The sequence below is a fragment of the Melospiza melodia genome, chromosome 5 (genome assembly GCF_035770615.1).
Source record: "Melospiza melodia melodia isolate bMelMel2 chromosome 5, bMelMel2.pri, whole genome shotgun sequence".
Taxonomy (NCBI): Eukaryota; Metazoa; Chordata; class Aves; order Passeriformes; family Passerellidae; genus Melospiza; species Melospiza melodia.
Window position 1 is genome coordinate 93,462,869 of NC_086198.1, and position 26,794 is coordinate 93,489,662.

The following is a 26,794-nucleotide window of genomic DNA, read 5'->3' on the forward strand; positions in this document are numbered from 1 at the left end:
TCAAAACCCCAGTCATAAAAACACTGGCATATGTGCTTATTTGTGTTTTATTTGAATACTCTCACTAAAGTAACAGGAAAGAAGAGCAGAATATGAAAAATTGTAAGAGTAAAATATATTCAAAGAGAACTTCCAAGGTTCTGTATTAAATAAAGATCCTGTGAATATACAGAAAGTCATAATAAATAACAATTTTGCCAGAGGGGTGATGTCCCATCCCTGTAAACACTCGAGGCCAGATTGGATGGGTCTGAGCAGCCTGGTCTCGTTGAGGATGGCCCTGCCCCTGGCACGGGGAAATAAACCAGGTGACCTTTAAATGCCCCGTCTAGCCCAAACCATCCAATGATTTTATGAATAACTGCAAAACCTAGTTTAAACCATACATCTTGGCTTTCTCCTCTTACATTTATCACTGTGTTTTGTGATAAGAAAGAAAGGTTAGTTCAAAAAGCTTGAGATGGAAAAGAAGTGAAAGGAGATTGGCAACCAAAAGGGAGAGGTTTCTCTTTACACCTTCAAGTTGAGCCAGGACAGATTGCCTCTTCTTAGGTCTTTTTTCTCCTTTTGAGATGATGCCAGTTCTGCTTTTTTTTTAAAAAAAAATTTAATAATAATAATGATGATGATGAAAATTCTACCTGGCCTCTGTGAAAATGATCCCAAATCCAGAAAACTGCCAAACCAAGTAAAGATTTAAATGTATCTTCAGGTACCTATTTGCAGCACGATAATTTTGGAGAGAGTGGCCCCTGTAGGAATTTTGAAATCAGTGCTCTGCACTGCTGAAACTCAGCTCATTTCAGCTCTTCCTTCCTAACCTTTAGCAGACGTGTTTGAAGATCATCTTGTCAGAGCTTATTTTGCCAAATAAACCCATTGCAGTGGACCTAGAGACAATATGAATCACTGAGTCTCCTATATAGAGCCTGGCATCACATCTGCTGCTCAGCTAATGACAGAAGAGAGATCTCTGCTGTTCTGACCTCCAAATTTGTGGGATCCTCAGCTCTGCAGTGGAGCTGGGACCATGTGTTGCCTCCCACCTCTGTTCTCACTGCTTCAAGGAAGTAGCAGACTAACACATGAGTGAGTTCTGTGTGAGGCTCTCAGCAGTTGCCTGAATTACTCATCCCTAAAGCCAAATTTGCTCTGAAACGTGATATAAAAACGGCACCTGTCTTAATAAGCTGTGTGCTTCTCATGTGTATTCGCCCTCATGGAATGTTCATCCTCAGAGAGGTTGGAATTCTGGATGTGGGTAAAGTGAAGCGCAGATATTGTATTTTCCTGCTTGGAGATGAAGCTTTTAGTGCAGTTTCTGATATTTATGGAAGTTAATCACGTAGGTATAATGTTTATTAAATTGTGGCAGTTGCTAGTAAACTAATCAAGATTAAATCATAATTGTGCTGGCTTTTGCACAAACATAGAGGTAGATAGAGCCTGCTTTCAACAATGTGCATCCTGACTGTGAATCATGATCAATGCTCTGCTTCATCACATGAATATAATCATCAGAGTACCTGAGTGTGGCTGCCCAGACCTGCTGTGCTCTCCCTGCTAAATCCCAGGATGTGAGGGTGTCGCTGAGGGCTTGGTTTGATGGCTGAGGAGAGAGGCCTGAATATTGAGAGGACATGAGCTGCAGTGGAGATTACAGTGTCCCACTATTTCAGTCTTTCTATTCTGGGCATAATCATTGCAGAGACAACCAACTTTGAATATCATCATGCCTTTTGTCTTAATTAATCCCTTTTAAACCTTGCTTTTCAGACTTTGGATGTTTAAAGTTAACCCATAAAACTAGATAACATGTGACCATGTTCACAGGGTCAGGATGAGGGAAGAGCCGAGGATCTGACTCCGTGTTTCAGAAGGCTTGATTTATTTTTTTATGACATATATTATATTAAAACTGTACTGAAAGAATAGAAGAAAAGATTTCATCACAAGGCTGGCTAAGAATTGAAAAAGAAGGAATGATAACACAGGCTTGTGTCTTGCACAGGGAGTTGGAGCCAGCTGACTGTGATTGGCCATTAATTGGAAACAACCACATGAGCCCAATCACAGATGCAGCTGTTGCATTCCACAGCAGCAGATAACCATTGTTCACATTTTGTTCCTGAGGCCTCTCAGCTTCTCAGGAGAAAAAAATCCTAAGGAAAGGATTTTTCAGAAAATATCATGGCTACAATAACCTACAAGAGGTGTTTTGATGATGAAAAATACAAATATAGATAAATAGTTTGTTTTTTTTTTTTCCCCAATTCGTAGTCAGGCTCCCTTGCAAGTCTTCAGTATTCACCCATCTAAGACTGATTTTTCATTTTCTCCCCAGGTCACTTAGCTCTTTGTCTGGGAGATTTGATTTCATTATCTGCATAACATGCAGACATGGGTAATGATTGTGGATGGAACACACAGTGCTTAAATTCCTCCTCACAATTCACAGTCACTTCAATATTTCTTTTTCTGATGGAATTACATCTTTTAAACTTATCATTTAAACTCTCCTGGGAATTGGGAAACTATTATAGAGATTTAATTATATGTCTTACTATAAACTGCCAGTGAGAACATCAAGCTGAGTCAGACTGAGCAGGTTCTTGGAAGCAGATACACCTCACCAGCCCATGGCTTCCTGCTGCCATTCCTTACTGGATTTTCATGAAATCACAGCCTGGTTTGGTTGGAAGGGACCCTAAAACCCATCCCTATCCAGCAGGGACACCTTGCACTGTCCCAGGTGGCTCCAAGCCCTGTCCAGCCTGGCCTTGGACACTTGCAGGGATCCAGGGGCAGCCACAGCTGCTCTGGGCACCCTGTGCCAGGGTCTCACCACCCTCTCAGTATAGATTTTCTTCCTAAAATCCAACCCAGGCTCTTCAGTGCAATTTAAACAAGGAGCTACTGGAAAAGGTCCAGCAGAGGCCACAAAGATGATGAAGGGTCTGGAGCATCCCCCTTATGAGGAGATAGCCTAGAAGTTGAACTTGTTTAGTCTGGAAAAGAGACTAAGAAGGATCTCATCAATCCATATAAATATTTCTGAGGCAGGTATCACAGGATGGTGCCAGACTTGTTTTAGTAGTGCCCAATGACAGAACAAGGATTAAAGGCCATAAACTAAAACACAAGAAGCTTCTCCTCAACGTGAGGAAGAATTTCTTTATGCTGAGGGTGGCAGAGCACTGGAACAGCTGCCCAGGGAGGCCCTGGAGTCTCCCTCTCTGGAGACATTCCAAACCCACCTGGACACATTCCTGTGTCACCTGCTCCAGGTGACGCTGCCTTGACAGGGGGTTGGACTGGATCATCTCCAGAGGACCCTTCCAACCCTGAAATTTCTGTGATTCTGTAACAGTGCACTCTGGGAGTGTAAAGCCATTTACAAATGTCGAAGTCCTGTCACTCCATGCCCTTTCCACAAGTCCAGCTCTCTTGTAGCACCTTTAGGCAATGGAAGGTGCTAGAAGATCTGAAGCCTTCTCTTCTTCAGGCTGAATCAGCCTTTCATTTGAACAAGCTGGAGAAAGCACTGGATCTGATAAGAAGTTGTGCCCGTTGGCAGGATTGGGGATCTCTTTTTCCCACTGGTATGCAAGCCTGCAGTTAAAAAAATGAGACAAAACCCAAAAGGTAACAAAGGCAGGTGGTACAGCAAACCAGGCCAGCAGCAGGTGCTGGTTGATTCCCGTTCTTTTGGAATCCTGTTGCAATTCCACTTCTTTTTCCAATCCTTTTGTTAGTTTTTCCTGCATAGGAGGAAAGAGAAACACCAACCCAAGAGTTCAAATGCCACAGGTAACCCCAAAGCAGCAGGCACACCTGAAATTCAAACCTTGCAGCTCTGAGGTGACACTGAGAGAGGCAGGAAGGACACACCAGAGGGTTTGGTCACAGCCCTGGGGGCACAGCTCAGAACTCATGGTGGAAGAACCAAAATAATTTGTTTTGCCTTAAGTACCACCCATCTGTGCTGCCATTACTGCCTGGATTATTCCATTTTTGCCCATTCAAGGTTTCCTGTGCCTCCAAGTGGAAGGAATTGGACTTGGTGGTGAAATAAGATTTCTTTCCACCACCAATTCTCAGTTTATACTGGAAATTATACTCTCATACAGCTGTTAAGGAGGATTCATCCAACTCTGACAGACTGAGATTTATGTTATTACTAAAGCTGCTTAGAAATACTGCATGAAAAAAATTCTATGCAGAAAATTATAATTTTCTTAAAAACTGGAAAATGTCCAGAAATTATCCAGAAATTTATTTTTTTAAATTTTTTTTTAAAGAAGCCTGAGAGCTTTGTAAAGCCTAGTGTGGATTTTTTCCAGTAGCTTCCCATTTTAATTTTGAAAATTATTAATTTATTTTTAGCCTAGCATTGCAAATACAAATATTTACCTATAAATAAATATTAATATCTATTTCACACTTTTGTGGATTCCAGTCTAGCTTGAGGTCTGGGAAACTTTCTGCGTGGATGAGGGTCAGAGTCAGAGCTGCCCTGGGGGTCAGGGCACCCCAGAGCAGACACAGAAATATTCCCTGTGGTGCCCTGGGTTTCCACAGCCAGCCAGCTTCTGACTTCACAAAACAAATTTACTCCCCAGTACACTGATTTGGATCACTCTTCTCCTACCCAGACAATTTTCCATCAAACTCCAGCTATTCACCATCTTCAAGACATTTTCTCTCTGTCAGATGGTTTTAAAATTGGCCAACTGATTAATATGTGTTTGAAAAAAAAAGGGGCAGATTTTCTGTGATGAGCATCATTCCATCAGAACACCAGTCCAGAATGTAAAGCCCAGAGTATGGTTCTGCTCTCCTGTGCTATCTGGTACTGCACTAACATTGGTATTGTATAACCATGGCAGGTTGCTATTCATAAATAAACCCTTGGTATGATTTCCACAGTGTCACAGAGCTTGTTTTTCTATATGATTTCCCACAAAGATTTTGGGTGAATCTGGGGTTTGTCCTTGTTACTGCTGATTTAATGAGAGCTCCTTGGTAGGCTGATAGCTGTAAGAGAGGTTTTTCCAAGATTTCTGATTTGGTTGAGATGAGTTTTCCCTCTTTTTGATGGGTTAGGATTTTGATTGCTTCTTTTCAGTCTTTGCTTTTCCCAACAGCCACTGTCAGTGTCCTAGCAATGGGGACACACTTTGAGGTACTCAGGATCAGGTTTGGCCATTTAAGCATGAATTAATATTAATAGTGACCATGCTGTGCTGTCTTTCTACCAGGCACACACTCTGCAGAAGCCAAAATGAAAAAAAAAAAAAAATCCAGGTCATATTTGCCCTTTTTACACCTCTAATGAATTCTTCATGTATAATGCAGTAAGTACATCCCTTCACATGACCCTTATCTATATTTGATCAGTCATTTACATTCCCCTGTGCTAAGATGGGCTCTTGCAAATTCCTTTGTAAGGCACTTGGTGGACTCTGGGCATGATTTTCATCAGCCTGTTATCAGCCATATTCTCTAACATTCCTCCCTTCAATCTGCAATTATCATATTACCTTTTAGTCCCAGAATATCCTGAGTTTGAAGGCACCCACAATGATCACTAAATACTTTTAATTAGATTATACTGTTTCAGTAGCTGTATTAAGCTGCAAGTCAAGCTTGAAAAACCCTCAAGTTTGATGAGACAAATACCTCCTGTAATTTATTTGTGCAAATTTGGTAAAACAGAGACCTTGGGGACAACATCTTGATCATACTCAGCTTTTATCAACTTCATAGGTCTCTGAAAGGACTTGCAATTTTCTGTCCTTTATTTAATATGGGTTACTCCAGTTTGAGCTGCATCCCAGGCTTCAGCATGTTCTTAGGCTTATTTATCATCTCTCTCTGTTCCTTGAGCAGCAGTGTCTCAGTTTGCTCTTTCTGTTACTCACTTCCACGTAGATTAACTTGTATCACTGTTTATGAATGCTATTTAGGGTAAAAAAAAAGTTTAGCACGTTGAAGCCTGCCAAAAATTGGTGTAGACTCTAGGAGGACTCTCAGAATAAAAAGCATGAATATTAACTCATGGAATTAGACTGATGGGACACCTAAAACTGAAAGAATGTGTTCTGTTGGAACAGATTTTATCACAGCTAACCCATACAATGTCAATTATATTATAGATAGACACTTATATAAGTTTTCAGTCTGTGGATTAAATCTCTCTACTCAAAGATATACATAGGTTGCCTCTTTACAGAATATAAATGCTTTGAGGAAAACACAGAAAAGAAGAAATCTTATCATCCTGTTATTGCAGCAAAGCTGTCTCACACCCAGACCAGATGACTTTAAATACTGTAGGAAGGGCCAGCAGCACCTAGAAATTAAATCTTGGTGCTCTAAATCATGATTAACTGACTGTGAGGATAGCAATCCTGTGAGGATAAGCAAGACATGCTGTCCAGTTTTAGAAGAATGATCTGAAGCTCAGAAAATAAAGTTTCTTCTGAAGGTGAAGCTGTCTCACTTGTGTTGTGCCAGCATTAGGAGGTGCACAGTATCTGAATATTAAGATACAAGCCCAAGGGAAGCGTAATGGCTCAAAAAGAAAAAAAACACCCAAACTTTAGTGGAAAATGGGAACCCAATTCTAATCAAACTTAATATACATTAAGTTTACAACTTACATACACAAATACAACAATTTGTTACAAATACAACAAACTTCCTTCAGCTTCCCAAAGGCAATGAAGAGCACACCCAAAGAAATAAAAAAGTCGTACTTGAGGGGCCAGGGGGAAGAGGAAAGAGAGAACCCTGAACATTCTGACCAGCTGATGTCAGTTGTAGAAATCAGCTGGAGATATAAAGAAGTGGCTTTCCTTCAGCCTCCCTGACAGTCACAGGAGATTTCATCTCTGGAGGGTGATTTGGGGATTCCAGGATGTGTCTTGTAAAAGCTCTTTAATGCATAGGGAGCCATGAACAATCTGATTTCATACTGGGTCACCCTAAAGGGGGGTTTGTGTGAGGAGTGCTTTGGCTTTCCAGCTGTCCATAGAGCCCACGGTGCAGCAATCAGTGCATTTCTGGGGGGCTGGGGAACTGTGTTCTCCTTCTCTGATGTACAAAAGGACATTGGGTAAAGTTATAAATCCTGAAGGGGGCTTTTTAAAAAAAATTCAATACCTGTATAATTTAAATAAGGCAAGAAAACGGAGAATGAAATAGTCACAGACCTTCCCTAGCTCACATAACACTGAGAGTTTGTAAGAGTTGCTGCAGTGTTCTGAAAATGCAGAATTTCATGCAAGTGTGAAATAGCAGCAGAATATCCAAGGAGGCTGTAACTTCAGAATTTAGTCTGGCAGGAATGTTTATTAAGATTTCTTTTGCAAAGGCAGGGTTGAAGCAAGGTCACATTTAACCAGATGATCCACAGGAGTCTGTGCTGTATTACCCAGGGGGAGTTTCTGGCTGTTTCCAAGGGGAAGTGCAGTGCTAATGCTGAGATTGCCCCATTCTGTTGCATGAAAATGCATCTTGACAAAATGCTGGCATTTTTTAAAGGGAGTCAGCCACAAATTAACCTAAACCTCTTTGAACCTAAGGCCACCTGTGGCATCAGCTCTTGCTTGTGAGAAACCCAGCCCCTTTCCCTTGTTGCTCAATAGGTTTGATTTTCACCTGCAGTGACTCCAGCGCTCTTGAATATGAAAATGTGGAAGCTGGCTTCCCAAATCTGTATTAAATGCTAATACAGATTTATTTCTGTGCCAGGGCTACATGTTTATGCCTTGTGATCATTTAATAGCGTTGCACTGCATTGTTTGTAGTACTTTTCTAGATTTGTAGCTGTTTTCTAGGCACAGAGGTGTTAGGCTGGACTCTGGGGTGATGCTGGCTTAGAAGGCAGAGGTAGCAATGCCCCAAGCCCTCTGCTCCTACAGCTTCCAGTGAATTTATGGCCCCAGGATTAGGGACACTCTGAATGTCACCAACATGGTCTGAAAGAGCTGGGAGCCCCTGGCATGCTGATCAATACTTCCACTTTTTGTCTGCTCCCATTTGGTAGAATAACTGGTGTACTTACCTTACGGGAAAGGACTTTTAGTAAAAATTTCCAAAATCTGATCTAAAGAATTAAGGAAAATGCCCCGTTATTTGAATTACAATTAATAAGGATTTTGGTGTCTTTGTCTCCCTCAAAATGCACTTCTAGGTGTTTATCACTGTGACATTGAGGTTTTTATGGTGCTCTGAAGTGCTCCAGAGGAAATGGAGAGTGCTTTAATACTGCTGATTTACTCTTTCAGGTCTGCAGTAATTTCCTTACTGCCTAATTATAAGGCTTGGTTTAATTTACTCTACACATAATGTTTACTGATGCACATATGGTGCCATATTTCAGGAAACCATGCCCATATCAGGCAGTTTTGGGTAAGGCTGCAGTGTGTAAGTTTCATCAAACAAAGGAAATTTTGAGCTGCAACATAATATTCATGATGGATTATTTTTTTCATGCAAAAGCTTCAATGTAGTAACCATGGGTGCTTTTGCTTTTTGAAATAGGGACCTGATTTTATTATTTTATTTTATTTTTTTAACTGAAGTCACCTTCAGTGAGCAGAGGGTTGGCCTTTCAAAGTGCCTTGAGAAGAATTAGGAGGCAGAACTCAGTGACAGCTCTATTGCATTGGAAGAGATTACTGGACATAATTTGTGTATTATTCCTCAAATACTGAGCCCTCATAAAACCTCAGATGTTCCATCAAATCTTTGTGTTTAGAAGATGCCTGCCTCTGTAATCACTGCAGAGGAATGAGTGTAGAGTTTTTAAAATACTATTTCATTAAAAACCACCGTAAATGTTGGAGAAGCTCAGTGGAAGTGTGTAATGTTGCTACATTATAAATAAAAATATCCACAAGCTAGACCAAAAAAAAAGAAAAAAACCCCACCAGAAATGTATTTCAAGAGACTTCTGTAGATAATATTTTTGCATAAAGAAGCCTTCACTGTTCTGTAGTATCATCTCAAGAATGACCTGTAGTCACATCTGCTAAAGGCACTTACAGAAGTTTGGGTTCATAAAAATAGCTGCAAATGTTGGTGCAGTAGCATGAGGTAGGGAGCACTGTAAACATGGAGGAAAACATAATTCTTTTCCAAAGACTTCTCAAATTCCATCTTCCTAATGGCTTATGAGCAGTGGCAAAGTACATGGAGTTTAATTGCCAAGTGGGATTTCAATATTGCATTTGTTTCTTAATTGACATTAATTTTGTTCACTAACTCTGTTTCTAAGTGTTATGAAATATCTTTACTGTTATGTTCTACTTCTAATTAAGCAACCAGATACAAAAGGTTTGTTTGCAGTTCTTACTGTGTAAAAATTACTGCAATGGAGAACAAAACAAAGGATAAGTGAAATGAGAAAAAAGACAAAAAAACCCAACCAAGAACAAACCCCAGACTGATCTCACTGCTGGAAGGGCTTTTTGAAAGGCATGGGTGATAATTGATAGTATCAGATATCAATCATCTCTGTCCATGGGGCGGGATCCACTGGTGACTTTGAGTGACTCTTGGGCAGGATGATGAGAAATCCATTTTTGCAGCACACAATCAATTTTTAATCTTGTTTCAGCCATTGTCTGGCCCTTGCACAGACAGGTCTGCCCAAGAGCTGTCACCAGCTTCCGCTGGGCTCAGTCTCCAGGTCTTGGAGAAGCTGAAGGCAATATTTACTCTGCAAGTGTGGCATGTGTGACATTTCTCGTATTAAACCCGTGAGGCTTACTGGATCTGACTGCTCACAGTGAGGATAACTTCATTAAGAGTATTTGTAGAAAATTTCCTTCCCATCTTGACCAAATAGCTGTTTAATCTCCCCAAACCAGCTTTTCCGCCATTTTATTTATTTATATAATGTATTTGATTAAAAAACCATAAAGCTCCAAAGCTCTGCTTCATTTAAGTATCATTTCAACAGGGCCTGAGATTTGTAAATGAAACTACACAATAGATTGTGGTTTTTACTTTAATCTTTGCATTTTTAATCCATTATCTCTATTCTTCCTCATTGCCCTCTTCTTTGTCCCACCTGTTTTACATCAGACCCTTTAGATTTGCAGTTTTGGTGATGTTTTCGATACTTTTCAGTCCTCTTCAGTTTTCACAAGGTTATTTTTCAAAGTCTTGTCCCTTTTTTCTCTTCTGGCATAACCTATAGGGTTTTTTTTTTCCCTTTCTTTGTTCCTACATGCAATTTCCCGTTCTGCAATTTCATCCTCCCACATTCACTTTATCACAATTCTCCCCTCTCAGGTCATAGAGAATGCAAAAGTTAATCACTGTCTTTTCACTTCTGGGTTATTTTGACTTCCCTAATGCTTTTCACTGTCTGCTCAGTTCCTACCTGTATCTCTGATTTTCCCACATTTTTGATGGGAATCTCTGTCCTGTCCTCTACCTGTTAATCCACTGTATAATTCTTTATTTTTAGAAATAATAAATATTTAATAGAATCCCAGCACTGCCATCAGAGTTGGGTCTTTGTTGTTCTATCCAGACATGAAAGACAGAGTTCATACCCTGATAATCCTCACATGTTTGGGGGGTTTTGTGGTTATCATTCCCCCAAACGTATTTTTTTTTCTCTACTTTTATGTAACTGCACTAATATTGCTAGCAAGACTGAGGCTTGCCCTTGCTGAAAAATATTTTTTTGAAAAGGCAGTATAAAATTTTTCTGTCATGAAAATTGATAAACCACCCACCTTAGGCCCTCAAAAAAAACCCCAGCAAAGAAACAAATTTAAATAAATGTGGATTAAGTACCTCAGCACTTGGTAACTGGGTCCTTCCATGCTTTGGGCCATGAACCATTTTGAGGAATCCTTTGTAGTGGCCCATGACTAGGAGGAATGTTCTTTGTTTGTGCTTCTTATACTCTTCCAAATTTTTGGTCAAAAAATTGTCACTTCAACTTGCTTTCTGTTAGCAAATTCACCCCAAATCTTTTCCTGATTATGGCAGCTTCTCTATGGAGAGAGGAAAGCTCACACATGGAAAATATATTGAGAAGTTGAAACTAAAAGAGAGGAGGATTAGATTAGATTAGATTAGATTAGATTAGATTAGATTAGATTAGATTAGATTAGATTAGATTAGATTAGATTTTAGGAAGAAATTGTTTCCTGTGAGGGTGGGCAGGCCCTGGCACAGGGTGCCCAGAGCAGCTGTGGCTGCCCCTGGATCCCTGGAATGCCCAAGGCCAGGCTGGACAGGGTTGGGAGCAGCCTGGGACAGTGGAAGTTGTCCCTGCCCATGGCAGAGAGGTTGGAACTGGATGGTCTTTAAGATCCAGGCCATTTCATGATGCTAGTAAGAATTACCTGTCTTTATAACAGTGCTTCTTCCTGATTTATCTTTGTCTCAAATCTTACTTTTTTTAATCTATTCCATAGATCTGTGATTTGAGTATGCAAGTGTGATACATATTCTAAATATCAGTCTTTTTGCTGTTTAATCTGCCAAGACAGAACTGGTGGTGTTGCTGTTCCCATGCCCCAAGTTACCATTCTTTGGTCACATCCTTTGTGACACACTCTGCGGAACTGACTGAGACTTTTCTCTTTAGCACCAAACTGCAGCAGCCTCTAATGGTCACTGCCTTATTCTCCAGAACTCAATTTCACAGCATATTGGAGGTGACACACCTTAGCTGCAGTGGAGGAGGCTTTATTTTCATCCCTTTCAACTGAATTAATGCCTGTTCGGGAGCTCTCTGCAGGTGCAAACTGGAGCTGGGTAGCAACACCCATTAAATGGAAAGTGGTGAATGAGGTGCTCCTTGGTAAACTTTTGTTACAGGCAGCTCTGCACTGCCAGGCTTTATAAAGTTTAACAATCTGCTGGAGTCATTAATCTCCTGCTGTGGCTTTACCTTCCAGTGGCAGGATTAGACATTTAATTCTCTACTAGACTGTAAGTAGCACTGAGACATTTTCGTTCTAAAATTGTTATATAGCCATGGTAAACATCGTTTTGGTGGGCATTTAACCTCTTTGAGCTCGATTATGGCTGTGAACTGACAATGATAAAAGTGCCCTAAACAGTGCTTAGAACAGTAGAGCATGATGCTATCAAAAGCAGCAACTTGACTGTGCACCATAAACTGATGGAATTGACTGAACTGGAAAGGCATAAAATCTGCCTGTGCACCATTCATGCTTTCAGAAATATTTCCAGGTCTTGATGTTTTCCTTCTATATTTTTTGTTGGTGTGGCAAATTTATTTATCTGTTAGCTTTATGTACATCAATAAAGTTTTCTCTCTGACAAAATGAATTAAGCAAGACCTTAATTTAATATGCTTCCTCCTCTAATAAATGAAGTTTCACGTGGTGGAATCTGTGCTTTGAATTAATCTCTAAATTAAAAATCCTGTGGGGGGAAAGAACCTAAAAGCGTTGTCTTACAAGTAATAGTGTGTGTCATAATATTTACATCAGAACTCAGCATAAATTAAGGCATTGCAGAGGCATTTGTTAATACAGGTGCATGAGCAAAGCCCTGGTGCTGGTTTTGGAATAAAACATGACAGGCTTTTGCTGCTTCCAGATTCAAGTCACAGCTTCTCCCTTTCCCTTCTGGGCTGGCATTGCCTGGGTGAAGCTGAAATCTCTGGGTGCACAAGGCATCACTTGGGCTGCACTTTGTTGCAGCATGCACAGGAACACACGGGATTGCTTTCCCAGTAGCTGTTTGCCTTGATGAATAGCCTTAATTGGATCAAACAGACTGGCAATGGTGAGCCAGTCCTTTTAAATGTCGTGTCTGGTGCCATTAATATTACCTTGTCATGTATCCATTTGAGCTCCAGGATGAATGTCTTGCCTTCATACTGCTGTCACATTTAACAAATGATTTTGTCAAGTCCTTCTTTACAGCTTGTGGTGAAGGATGGCAAAATTTGTGGTCTCCTACGTACAGAAAACCTGTTAACTCTACCTTTCAACTTCAATGCAAGGACGTCCTAAAACTCAGATAACAAATTCCGGAAGAAATTATAGTGCCTGTTTACAAGAGGGGCCAGAAATATTCTTCTGACATCTATGATTAACACAGCACAAGAAAAATAGAATGTATTAATTTTGTATTTATTAAACCTGTGACAGGCAGAATTCAGTTTCTTTTTTTTTTCAGCTGCTGCAGTTATGAACCTCAGAGTACAACACACAGTTACCATTAGAAACCAGATATCCATTTTATTCATTCCTTTTGATTCAGAAAGAGCTCTACTGTATATTTACTATGGTAAACCCCAAATTGCTGGTTAGCTGATGCTCTTGCTGTCCTTTTTATTGATTTCTGGTATGTGGTTGTAAGCTGAAGATATTTGACACTGATGAAAATAAGCTGCTTACTTGAACATCCTGAGACTGCTGTTACAATTCCATGGGGCATATTGTTATAACCTGATCCATAACAGCACATTACCTTGGATTAAAAATTGAATTCTTGTTCACTGAATAAATACAAGCCTTTGGAACAGATCCCTCCTTATGGCAGGACACAAACAGGAAAGGTTTGGTGTTCATTTAGCATTTAAAGTAAAGGTTTTTTAGTGCAGTGGACAGTAGTTTTCACTGGCACATCCTGAACTTGAGCAAGTGGAAATTTTTAGGGATCTTTCACTGAGAATGAGCTGGAAGCCACCTTGGATTTTTAAAAGCTTGGTGTGTTTTTTTGGAAGTGCTACCATTTGGCCTTTTTTGATACAATGGGCATCAAAGTCTAACTGTGGGTACACAAATCAGGCACCTGATCTGGAGTTTGCCAGCAAGCCCTGGGGAATGGATGTCTGCAGAGGAGAATTATGCAAATTTATGATGCATCTTTTCTGGCAATACTTCTCTCTTAATGCTGGCTGTAGGTGAAACTACTGAATTAACAGGGAATCACAGAATATCCTGAGTTGGAAGGGACCCACAAGGATTACAGAGTCCAACTTCTGGTTGTCCTTCACACAGCAACCCCAAGAATCCCACCATGTCTCTGAATTCTTAAGTTAAAAAGTTTTTATAAATACTGACTGGAAATCTATCAACCATAGCATGCAGGGTGCTGTGCTGCTGCACTATTCTCTGACATTCAGCATCTTAGAACATCTTTTCTTCTTTTTTCTTGCAATGTTTTGATGTATTTGGAACAATATTGTTATTTATATTGAGATGGTACCTCTGAAAACTCTTCATGGATTGGGGTCCCATTGTGTGAGATGCTGTGCAAATAGACCCAAAGCATGGTCTGAAAGAGCTTTTAATGTAAGAATAAAATAAGAGTCAGCAAGTGGAGAGCAGCAGATTGATGGGAGAAAAAATAAAGAGTACAAGATGGAAATGTAATAGGTGTTAGCAAACACACACCAGCTTCCTAACTGTTGGCAGGTCTCTGATAGATGATTCTTTTCTTCTTTTTGTCTTCTTTCCTCCCCCTGTTTGTATGTGTTACTGAGTTTGCTATTCTGAATGCCTTTAATCATTTTGAAAGTGAAAAAAAAAAACTTTCCAGGTTGAATCTGAGTAGAATTAATTTTTAAGGAGAATTGAGAACTGCTTAATACGTTGACTGCTTCAGTTGTGATGGAAATAAAATTAATACCTCCTACAAGCACATATATGCTATTTTGCTTTGCTTGTTTTTACTGCGCCACTCAGGGAATGAAAGAAAAATATTCAAAGTTAGCTTTCTCCTTATTCAAATAGAGCTGAGAATTGCTGTCATCAAACAGCAAATGCATCTTGGATTGTGTATTTGCAATGTCTGACAATAGGCCAGTTTTCAGTGTGATTGGGTGTTTTGATGGCACCTTGTCTAACTAAAGCTTTCTTGTCTGGGCTCAGAATAGAGAAAATTACCTCTCTGGGTGCTTCATCCAACTAAAAATGCATGATTTAAGGAGACTAATGGGCACCCAAGGCTCCAGGCTGAATAGCTCCCAGCTTCTGTTTGAGTCCACAGTTTTTCATTCTTAACAACCCAAAAGCTGCAGAAAACATAATCAAGATGTTTCTGATCCACAATCCCGCGGAGCAATTAAGCTTCCAGGAAGAATTATTTAAGATTTCAGTCATTTTTCTGGCTGTCTTTCAAATTTTGGAGAAGTTTGACATTAATTAGTGGTCATTAGCAAGGTGGAAAAGAAGTTAGTGACATCATTCTTACAGTAATATTGCTTCAAATAGATGTTTATATGGACTAACAGGTGTTAAATCTTCAGTAACTTGTAAAGTGTTTCTTTCTTCCTTTAGAATAAATTGGAATATGTTTTCTAATCTTCCTGGAAAATGCTAAAAAGGTTTTCTGTTTATACTTCTTGGAGCTATTCAAATGGGAATACAAAGCACAAGGCATCTGCTACACAAAATATTAATTATTGCATGGAATACTATTCACTGGGGGAATTAGAGAAGGCTTAGAAATATTCAGGCTAATATTTTTTAATGGTTGCTTGGAGTTAAGCTCCTTAATCCATATTTGCCTTTTTAGTGAGCTGAACTGTTTTTTCAAGTAGTGTGGAGCTTTCAATTCTCATCAATTTGCTGTGTCTTACATGAGTTATCACCATCATTCTGTACAGATCCATTCAGGCCAGTAGGATTAGGTGTATGTCAGCACAAATCCCAGGAGGGCTTTGCAGAGCCTGGGCCCTCAAGTTTTTAATTTTGCTTGCTGCAAATATTGAAGAAAAGAAAGCAAAAAAAATCCAAATTCGCACACAACACCGCGAGACGAAGCACATCAGTGCTTCGACATGAAAAGTAGGAGGGTGTGCTGATAAATGTCATTTATTTACTGCTGTGCTGTCCTCTGTCCCAGCTCCGGAAGGCAGTGATGGATCACATCTCAGACTCATTCCTGGAGACCAACGTCCCTCTGCTGGTTCTCATCGAGGCCGCCAAAAGCGGCAACGAGAAGGAAGTGAAGGAATACGCTCAGGTCTTCCGTGAACACGCCAACAAGCTGGTGGAGGTGAGTGCTTGGTGTCTTTGTGGTTTTGGCTGACCTTGAGATGTGCCAGAGAGGTTTTTTTTTCCCCAGCCTGGCAACTGAAGGAGGAGTTAGGATTTTTTTTTGTTTTGGTTCTCAAGTGTGGTGGTGTTCACTTCCCTCTTCCCCCAGAGCGAGGGAAGAGACGAGAAGCTTGATTCCATGTTTCAGAAGGCTGGTTTATTATTTTATGATATGTGTACATAATATTAAAACTATACTAAAAGAATAGAAGAAAAGATTTCATCAGAAGGCCTGAAAGGAATAGAAAAGAATGACAACAAAAGTTCGTGATTCTCAGAGTGACTGTGATTGGCCATTAATTAGAAACAACCAACATGGACCAATCAAAGATGCACCTGTTGCATTCCGCAGCTGATAATTATTGTTTTTCTTTTCCTCTGAGGCTTCTCAGAAGAAAAAAATCCTAGCAAAGGGATTTTTCAGAAAACATCATAGCTACATTCAAGGTTCTTTATTTTTCTGTTATCTAGAATATTTTTTTCTCTGACCTGCCAAGGTTTGTCTGGCAGGTTGGATTCAGATACTCTGACTGCCTTCAGAGGCAGTGTTATTTTTTATACTAAGAACTACATGTATATAATTTACAATAATTTCTCAATACCTATCACTTATGTTAGACAGTGGATTCCTACTTTAAACTAATCCAAAAGTGCCATCATCACTTAGAAGATGGAGGCTAGGAAGGAGGGGAGAAGGACAAAACACACCCAAATTTTTATTTATCTTGAGACTTCGAGCCTCTATTCTAGAAACTCCAAAATTCTACTTTTCACCTTGCGACAAACTACCCATCATTTTATTTAAACTTTTGTGCCTTGCAATTCTTCGTATAAGGTTGGTAATTTTTTTCTGTGCGTCAACATCAAAGGCACAGGGGTGTTGGACTCTGTGCCAGGGTCTCTGAGCCCCCTGGCAGGGGCTCGAGGCATCCAGGACAGCCAGAGGGATGTCCTGGGTTCCGACAGTAAGTGACCTTATTGACACAGCCAGGTTTCCTTCTGGCACCTCCAGGAGAGGCAGGAAAAGTTACAGACTGGGAGAAATGTTTGAGGTCTTATTTCAGGAGTTTTGGTCAACTTTACACCGGTGATGGCCCCGGAAATGTTTGGATGAGGGGCAGAGGAACGTGCTGTGTTTTAGTGGTTCATTAAAGCAATTGAGCATGTTAGAAATGGTGTTTGCAGCACTTTGTCAAAAGGCATGAGCAGCAAGAATTAAATTTTCAGTTCAGCTTCACTAACAGCACGATTGAGCTGAATGTCCATTAAGTAAAAAGCCAAATCAGTGCTTCACAGTCTGGTCCTGGCCAAGGACTGCTCTAGACTTAATTGTCAGTCTGAGCTGAAATTGGGAAAAGGACCTACAGAGAAGGCACAGCCTGAAGAACAGATATGGTCTTGAAAAGTCTGTAGTTCATAAATAAATATATATATATATATAGTACCTTCTCTTTCTGAAGAGACACACTGTAAAGTCGACCAGTGATAATTACAAGTCTTCAGGGATGATATTGAAATAGCTTTATTCTACCATGAGGAGTATAAAGTATAATGATTGAAACCTTGAATACTCATGGAATGGACATTTAATAAAATTATTATAATGTTCATTTTGGTTTGCCCTCCGAGAACTATGAAAGGTGCTTGTGTTTTTAAAGAAAAATATAACTCGGTGATTTGCTCCATAACATTGTGTGGCATTTTTCTGCACTAGCAATGTTTTGAAGGCTTTGTAGCCCCTTTGCAACATATTTTCTTGTCACAAAATCTGCTGTTTAGCAAAGGGAAATGCAATTAGGGAACTACTGATCTGACAGGTACTGAGCTACATCTGAATGTCTTCTGTTAAATCAGGACTCATCCTAATCTGTAGAGCCTGAGCTGAGGCAATGAATAAGGGTTCCTTGGCTAATGTTGACTAAATCTGGATAGTTCCCTGATAAAATAAGTGTCTGGATGTTTTTTTACAGTGGATGCGTGTTTTTGTGTTTTCACATGTTCTAGAGCATCTCATTCTTGCCACGTACCAAACAGGGAGTCAAGGTACCTCATTCTGCCCTGGAAATCAGGTGTTTCCTATAGTACTGAACTTGTAGGTGCCTAAAGGGAGGTCTTGGGGGTCTAAAATTTCTGTACAATGCTTAATCCAGTAATTTTTATTGCTGTTGTCTGCAAGAGGATTCACAGGGCCGTCAGCAACCTTCCCTCCCAGCCCCTGTGTAGATGCAAAGATTTATTGCTGCCTCCTTGTGACTGGAGCTGTGGCAATGAAAAGAAGAAATAGCTGGTAGGTGTATAAAGAGAGGGAAAATAAACCCCAAACAAATGGAAAACCCCTCCACAGTGTTTGTTCATAGTTATATTATAGTGGCAGTGGAGTTGTAGGCTTATGTGCAGTGAACATATGTGGGGTTAGTGTTATAGCACTCACATCCTCCACAGATTTGCAGAAAAGTGCTGCAATGACAGGTTTAATAGCATTATTAAAAAAGTTAAAAATAGCTAAGTGGATATTTTAAAAATATTATAAGAGGTAATGGCATAAAAGGAGGAAAAATACCTTTTAGGGGTGTAGTTAAAAAAAAAGAGCCAAAAACTCCCTGCCAGAAAAACCCACAACTTTAATGGGAAGAAGAAAGAACTGTAATGCTGTTAAACTGTCAGAGGGAGAATTTAGGTTTATTCTTAGGAGGAAATTCTTTACTGTGAGCATGGTGAGACCCTGCTGCCCCCATAAAAGCTGCCCCATCCCTGGAAATGCCAGTTTGGGCATGGTTTGGAGCAACCTGGGCTAGTGGAAGGTGTCCCAGCCCATGGCAGGGGTAGAACTGGATGGAATTTAAAGCCCCTTTCAGCCCAGGGCATTCTGTGAATCCATGAAACAAAAAATGTTTCAATTATGTTGGTTTTACAAGGCTAACATTACATTAGATTTGTATTTTAGACCAAACTGGAGGCTGGTTAATGATTTTTGACATGTAGTTATCTTGTACCCCACCAAAAAGGAACGATGTTGGTATCAATAGATGTCTCAGGGCTAATACCTAATATTTTTATTCCATTTAGGCTGTTTCAGACTATTAAAAGCAGATTCTTAATTGAATTCTGTATATTTGTGACAGCTGGTACTGGCTTGTGGGTGCATTCTTACTTTTTTCCAAGGATGGGTTCTTTCAGGTGGATCTTGCCCTTTTAATAGTAAGAACTATTTCTGCTTCAGGTAAAAAGCATCTTGAAAAACAAATTTCTAGTGCGAGTGAAATTTTTAACCCCAAATTTCAAGTTCATCAGTCTGCAGAAGCAAATATGTACTTGGAATATATTTATGTCCCTTTTGTACAAGATTTTTGCACTTCAAATAGTTTCATCATTTTTACTTACTGATGCACAATGGAACCTTAGCAGATGGACTTCTCTGGTTTTGTGGGTCAAGTATCTTGCAAATAGTAAAGTGTGGATTAAAGATGAGCCATAATCAAGTGACTGTGAAATGTAAGATGCTTTCCCAGGCACGGGGCCAGCATTGCTTGCTAAGATGTGCAAACACAGCTCTGCTGAAACGCGTGGAGTTGCACTTGCTCATGGTAGAGGAATTTGGCACTGCCACTTCAATGCTGTGAAAATTCTGTAGTATTAATCATTAATTTTGAAATCTGAATCTGAATTTTTTGGATGTCCTACCAAGCTCAATAGACAGCCTGTCAAAAGGTCAGGAAAAAATAATACGTGTTTTAATATTTCTTTATGTGAAACCTGCATTTTTCCATCCTGAGGGAAAAAAAAATTGCACTTCTTGATATTTGTTGAATACAAATGGCAGAATTTTCTCTGCATAGCCAATACATTTTTAAAAATATATTTTGTCAGCTTGAGCCTTAAGGAGGTTAAGTTTCTTTTATAGTCCATATTGCAGAATATTTAAATCTTCTCTCAAAAGCCATTTTCATTATATGATATTTTCCCTTCCCTACCTCTTACCATAACATTAATAACAACAAAGATGGATTGTCATTTTTTGAGACATTCACTGACAACTAGATTTGTCTATGGGTTTTGTTGGAAACACAGAGTGAGGTGTCCCTTAACTATAATGTAAATCATACAAAATAAATCAAATTGTCAGACAGATTCTAGGGGTAAATCATAATAATATAATAAAACAGAATTTAGATGGTACCAGTTCAGGCTTGGATGGGTAACTCTTTTCCTTGCAATGTTTTTTCACAGCCATTTCTCATTTTTTTTCTGCCTTCTGAAACTGAGGTTAGAGAAATGATGGTGCCTTTCCCGGTCATGATCTTTACCTCATGAATTCCTTTATGTTTTTTAAGAAATTGTTTCCAATGACTGAAAGTAAATTCCTGAGTTGTAATGCCAACTTCAGATGTAACCTTAGAAAGTCATTTTACTTTTCTACCCAAGCACCTTCATTAGTAGCATAAGGTTAATGACAGATAATTCTAATATCTACCACACAAAGGCACCTGACTGATAAATCAGCTCAGATTTATTCAATGCATCTATTAAAGCACTATATGGAGGCTAATAATTAATTTGCATTGTTCTGTTTACTAGAGGTTCTATGGTTTAACTGTTGGTCCCCTGGACTATTTCTAGAAAAATTCAATTATTAAATCTAACAGGTTTTCCTGGTTGATGAAATTCAACATCCAGTAAATTCTTAAGAGCCATTGTAGCAGTCTGTTCAGTTGGAATTCAAATTATAGTGGATTTGATCAGACTTTCCATTCTCAAAAGGATGGGTATAAAAAGATATTTCTACTAGTTGTTTCACTTTGAGGAGTTTTAATGCTTTGATGGAAATACTTCAGCTTTTTGGTGGTCAGTGAACATTTACAAGAGTTAAACTCAGTTGCTTTATTCTTATTTCCAACAAAATCTGACTGAAGAGGTGTTTTCTTCTTCAGTATGAACTGATGAAGCACCATATTTAAAGCACTTAAAGATCACCTTTTCAAAAGTCCCTTATTACTTTTGCATTAATTGATTTTTTTGTGAAGAGTTTTGTGGAGCCCACATGGATCTGTCTGTTTCACCTCATACAAAATGAAAAGATTTCTGGAGACAAAACAAATAATCAAAGTTGCCTTTTAAGAACACCAGGCCAGTGGAAGAACTGAGTTAGGCAATGGTTTATGGTGATTTAAAGGGGATGTAATGCAAGAACATAAATAATATCAAAAGGTTGGGTGGTAATTTGTAGCAGATGAAATCTAACAGCTCCATTCTGGTTTTGGTTTATAGTCTCTCTATCCATTAAGTTTTCAGGACCCTTTAATAATTTCCCCCATGTAATTGCCACTTTGAAGAGGATAATGGGGTTGCTTTTGGGCAGTTAGGGGCATGGGGTTTTTAATTTTACAAAAAAAAAAAAAAAACAAAAGCAGAAAATAGTTTGAACTTCTTTATGAGACACAATTCAGGCTAGCTTTCATTTTTTAAGAATTGAATTATTTGGAGCTCCCTAATTCAGACTGATTGAAATCTTTCCCATCATAAATGTGAGAACAGGTTTACATGCTGAAGACAGGAGAGGAGAAAAATCCATTGTAAGTGTCAGCAATGCACACAAAATAAGCAGCTGGCCCTGCTCAGTGACCCCTTCTTAGCTCAATTGGTAATGAGAGAAAAGGAGCAAAATTGTGAAAGGTTTTACGACAATGGCTTTAATCTCAATTTACATCAGCATTAACAGAACTAATATCCAAACAGTATTTTTTCTTTCCAGAAATAACTTTCAGAAAACCAAAAAGAACTCTCAGAAAACCAGAAAGTCTAGTTTTGCATTTGTTATTTGCTTGATAAGAGATGCAAAACTAGACCTTCTCCTAGGGAGTGGGGATCATCTGTGTAACTCTGCAATGTACCTGAGGTCAATGCAGTGCTGGGAGTTCCCCTTCCAGGTGGTGGCCTTCACAAGGAATGCTGACAGTGTTTTCTTTGTGCTTCTGTAAATATTGTATGAATCCATATACTGACAGCTTTTAATTTAAGACAGAACCCAGAGGAAGAGGCCTAAACAAAAAAAATTGGCTCATTTATTTCTGCAACTTCAGTTCAAGGAACAAAGACTGTTCCTGCTGGTGTTTTCACACATACTTGACATGTTCTATTCTTTGTTTAAGTGCACACTGCTGCTTCATCAGAGTACACACCTAGCTGTTGGCTTCTGATGATGGAGGAAAAGTGTCAATATTCTGTCATAGCTTCTGCATCCAGCTTGCATCCTGAAAAATGTGCACATCCCTGGGTTTACTCTTACAGACAGATCAGTTTTTACTCTGCTTTTTTCTTTTAGCTGACATTTAAGCTAGATAAGAAGTACAATTTAGAAAGTGGTAATCCTTGCTTCTAATCAAGGAGTGTTAAGAAGGTCATAGATTAGTTTAATTCAAGCTCTTCATTCAAGTTGAGAGATTTTATTTGAAATTAAAGCTGTGAGCTACCTTTGTGTCCTAGTGTTTCATCTGTTCAGTTTTAATTTCCATCCCAGACCTTTCTTCCCTGTGTGTGCAGCAGATGTTCCTAATTCCTGGTAAACACCAGGAGTGCACTGACATAGCTAAAGCCACAATCCACTTATTTGCAGTGAGACAATGAGAAGTTTGGACTCTGTGGGTGAAGTTCCTGAGTCCTTCCTGCAGCCAGATCTCATGTCTGTTTGTCCTCCTTTGAGGCAAAATGAGCTCCAGTTTTTTCAGGGTAGAACTTTCTGGTAATGGGTGAACTCTTTATCCTGCTTTTTTTACTGACTTTAACCACTGGATATTGGTATTCCACTGGGATCCATGCCAGCTTCATCTTCTGGTGTCTCAGTTAATGCTGAAATGGAATCAAAGGCCCTTAGACAAGGTGAGGCACAGAAACAGGTGCTGCTTTGTGGCTTTCAGAGCCTCTGCTGTTCCTGTCTCTGAAGAAGAGAGGTTATTAAAGGAGGTAAATACTCAGTGAGTATCGAAGGAGGTAAATACTCATGGTCAACGCTGGTTTTGTCCAAAAGCCAGCAGCGCCTTCAGGATGTGAGGCTCCATCCCCAAGGCTTGGTGAGGGAGCAGCGGCAGAGCCTGTGATCTCTAAACTGCATTGCTGACACAGAAATAGGGGGAAATGAAACGATTGGACATGGAGAACTTGGCTGCAGATGCTGATCCCTCAACATCTGCCCTTGGCAGATTTCCAGTGAAACCAAGGAACCTAGGATGGCTGGAAGGGGCAGGAGCTTCCTTATCTCATGGCTACTTTGGCAATATAACTCTGTCCCCAAAATTTCTTCCTATCAACACCTGAGTAAGCAATCAATCACACCAGAGGCAGTGAGACTATTGCCATTGCCTTGAATAATCACTTCCTATTCATTTGTCCCTTTTTTCTTAGACTGCTGCACTCTTACATTTCACAGCAACACCAAAAGGGTTGAAGGATAATTTTATTTGTTCACACATATTTCTGTAATGTAAATAAGAATCAAATGCTACATGAAGTTAAGAACTTGTGGGCAATGGTGATGGTTTTCTTCCTTCCCAGGAGAGTACAAGATTAAAAGTTAAATTTTAAAAAATACTAACTGGGAAATTGCTGCAGAATCTCCCATGCCAACTTGAAAGCATTTTTAGCTTTGGGACTGTAAACATAAAGCCAGTGCTGGGCTGGTTCTGTTATCTGATTTCCTAGAGGTCATTATTTGTTAACAAATGACTTATCATGTGGTTTTATTCATTGAAAACAATGCTGGAGGATTTCCTATCAACAAAAACGTGATGCAGCCACTTCTTCATACTTTTTTGTAATCCTCTTACATTTCTATCTGTTCTGTATTACTTATTTTCATGAGAAATACTTGGTTATCTCCTTGCAGCAAAATTTATTGGTAATAAATTCCCAATATTTTCCAGTTACCTGATTTTTTTTATAATTAACTTTTAACTGTGCTTATTTTATGCCTCTTTAAAATAGATAAAATCAAATTACTCAATTTTTAATCACTAATATTTTAAAAATATTCTTGTAGTGAATAACACCCTCTGAGCAGGGGACTCACTTCAGTCTGATCATGCTCTGTGCTGTGTGATTCATATTTTCCCAAAATAACAGGACTCCTACAAGCTCTAGTATCCATTTATGCCTACAATCCCGTACAATCTGATCACAGCCCAGTCTCTGTGATTTATAACTTGTTAATAATACAATCAAGAGCACTTGGTATTTTGTTAATGAACTGATTGCATAAATTAAGGATTTAGCTCCTCCAAACCAGTTGTTTGAATTTGTAACCTTAGTGTACCATGGTGCTTTAAAACATCTGGCATGTTGGATGTTCTGAAAGGATTTTTTTCTATACAGCCCCACCTAATTGACCTCATTCTTTATTTTTTATTCTCATATCCTGTTTGGTACAGTGTTTTATTTGTGCCCTAACCAGAACTGATGTTTTCTCTTGTGCCTCTTTAAATGGGTACCTCAATGTGTCTCCTCAAACCTGTGTGTTGGATAAATTTTTGCTACTGAAAACAGGTTAACATTTTATTACTCTGTAAAAAGTTTAGCATCTTGGCCTTTGTTCTGTGATGTATTAGCAGGGTTGTATTTCAATCATTAAATATTAGCCCCGTGCTTTTACATGAGCATCTTACAGTGTAAGAGCTTAATTAAATAGCCTGTCTTAGAGCACAAAGTGTAAGGGAAATAATGGGAATGGTGGGGAGTAAAAGGATGAAATACAGGAATCTAAAATGTTTTGCCAAGGTCTCAACAAAATAGGAAATTAAAGAAATAGCTCTAATTACTGTAGAGTAAGGGAATTTGTCATTAACAATTGAGCCATTTCAGGTCAGAAATTGAAGGGGAGAACTACATAAAAAAGTCAGAAAGTTTAGTAAAAGCTGTAAATACTTCTGAGGAAACTGAAAAAAAAAATTACAAGGAAATAGTGAGTCAGAAATATTGGAGAGCATTCAGACCTGCTTAAAAATGAGTAGATATTCAGAGAAAATGCATGTCAAAGATTTGAGCACAGAACAGCATGTTAAATGGTGGAGTTTTGAACTGATGCAGAAGAAGAAATTGCAATCCTTTATCTAGAAATGTCATGATCTTGAACAAAAGTTGCAGCAGTTTTTATGTAGAAAGATTTTGCAAGCAAAATACACATGTCAAATATTCAAATACAGAGTAATTTATTACAGAGTAATAAAACTGATTTGTTAATTTATTAATCCAGAAAAAAATACGCATCTAAATCCCAGTATCAAGGGACACTGGAATTGCACTGGAGTGTCTCTGTTGCTTCAGCTGATGCAATGTGTGGGTCACAGTGGATTTTACCCTGGTTTTTCCCCTCTGTCCCATTAGGGGGATGCTAACAAGCAATGTGGTTATGGTAAACCAGTCCTAGGCATATCCCACATTGCTTCTTTTGTGTGCTTTCCTAGAATTCCAGGTGTTTTCAGGAATAAAAAGCGCCTTTTGCCATTTTGGATTGGTTCAGTAACTGATGTTGTTGTGTTTCGACACCAATATTCTCAGCCTGGAGAGGCCTGGGCAGCTTTAAACTCTTTTTCTGTCAAAGCAGATCCTGAAGATAAGCAGTGGAATCAGATAAACCATGTCTTTGTTTCCCCCAGGACAGTTGTTATTTGGACAAAATATTCATCTCTTGCTGGAAGCTTTTGCTACAGAATTGCATGAGGGAAATTTTAGGAGAAATCAGGATGATGATATGGATGGACACAGATCAGGCTGTGAGGAATAGTGATCTGGGAGAGCTCCTGGGGCAAGAACAGGTTTGAGGGTGAATTTTCAGTGGATTTATTCATACCTGCTTGCAATGCTGCTGCTGGATGTCAAGCACATATGGGGCTAGATATTTTTTTCTCATATTTTTTGTTTTAACTTATTGACAACCCATGGATTCAAGAAGAAAACTCATCATGTCACATAGATATGGATCCAGAAAGGAAGTATTCTTAGTCAGAATTATCCTAGGTGAAAAGTTGAGCTCGGTTATGAAGGAGAAGACATTTTGGAAAGCCTCAGGAAATAAAAGAGCAGCAAGCTCATTTAGAAAATATCTAGATATTACTGAGTAAAATGCCATAAACCTAATAACAAATCTTCCTATTGCTTAAAAATTATTTTTTACAATAATTAAATTTTCAAAGATAAAACAAACCACCTCACTATTCTTCTAGAATAACATTTGAACAAGTGTGTGGATCAGACTTCACTAGAAAATATTTTATGAAATATTGATGGCAATAAAGGAGGACTGACTCCATCACTTAGCCTGAAAAAAATCATTGGTTTCACTGCTTTATTTCCAGGCTTGGCCTTCTGAAAATCAAATAAAACAATTAAGTGGATTTTCTTCAAAGTCCCAGGAAGTTTTTCTTATGGCCTCAGAGCAGGCAGCAGCAACTTCAGCCTGAGGACAACTTCTTAAGGAACTTTTAAGTAGCTTTAAAAAGGATTTTAGCATGAAAGCATAATCTCAACAGTAAGTTTAGTTTCCCAGTACACAGGTTATAAAACTCCTGTTTTCATGATCCTGAAGTGCTCCCAAGACTTCAAAAGTTGAGGAGAAGTGGTTCTGTAAGCCTTAATCTCCTTACAATATGTTATGCTTGAAAAAGCACGAGATAGAGAAGGGAGGGCAAGTCCAGATTTTATCAAGAGCTGCACTTCCTGCAGCCCAGAGGTTTGGAGGATTCAGGTCT

General features: G+C 39.1%; 1 protein-coding gene across 4 annotated transcripts in view; it reads left to right on the forward strand.

Moving 5' to 3' along the window:
- CTNNA2 (catenin alpha 2) overlaps positions 1-26,794 on the forward strand; it is a 481,291-nt gene that overhangs the window by 363,618 nt on the left and 90,879 nt on the right. For all 4 annotated transcript variants that reach the window (XM_063157887.1, XM_063157886.1, XM_063157888.1 and 1 more), the window contains one exon: positions 15,868-16,020. In XM_063157887.1, coding sequence (XP_063013957.1) covers positions 15,868-16,020 — 153 coding nt within the window. The remainder of the gene's footprint in view (positions 1-15,867; positions 16,021-26,794) is intronic.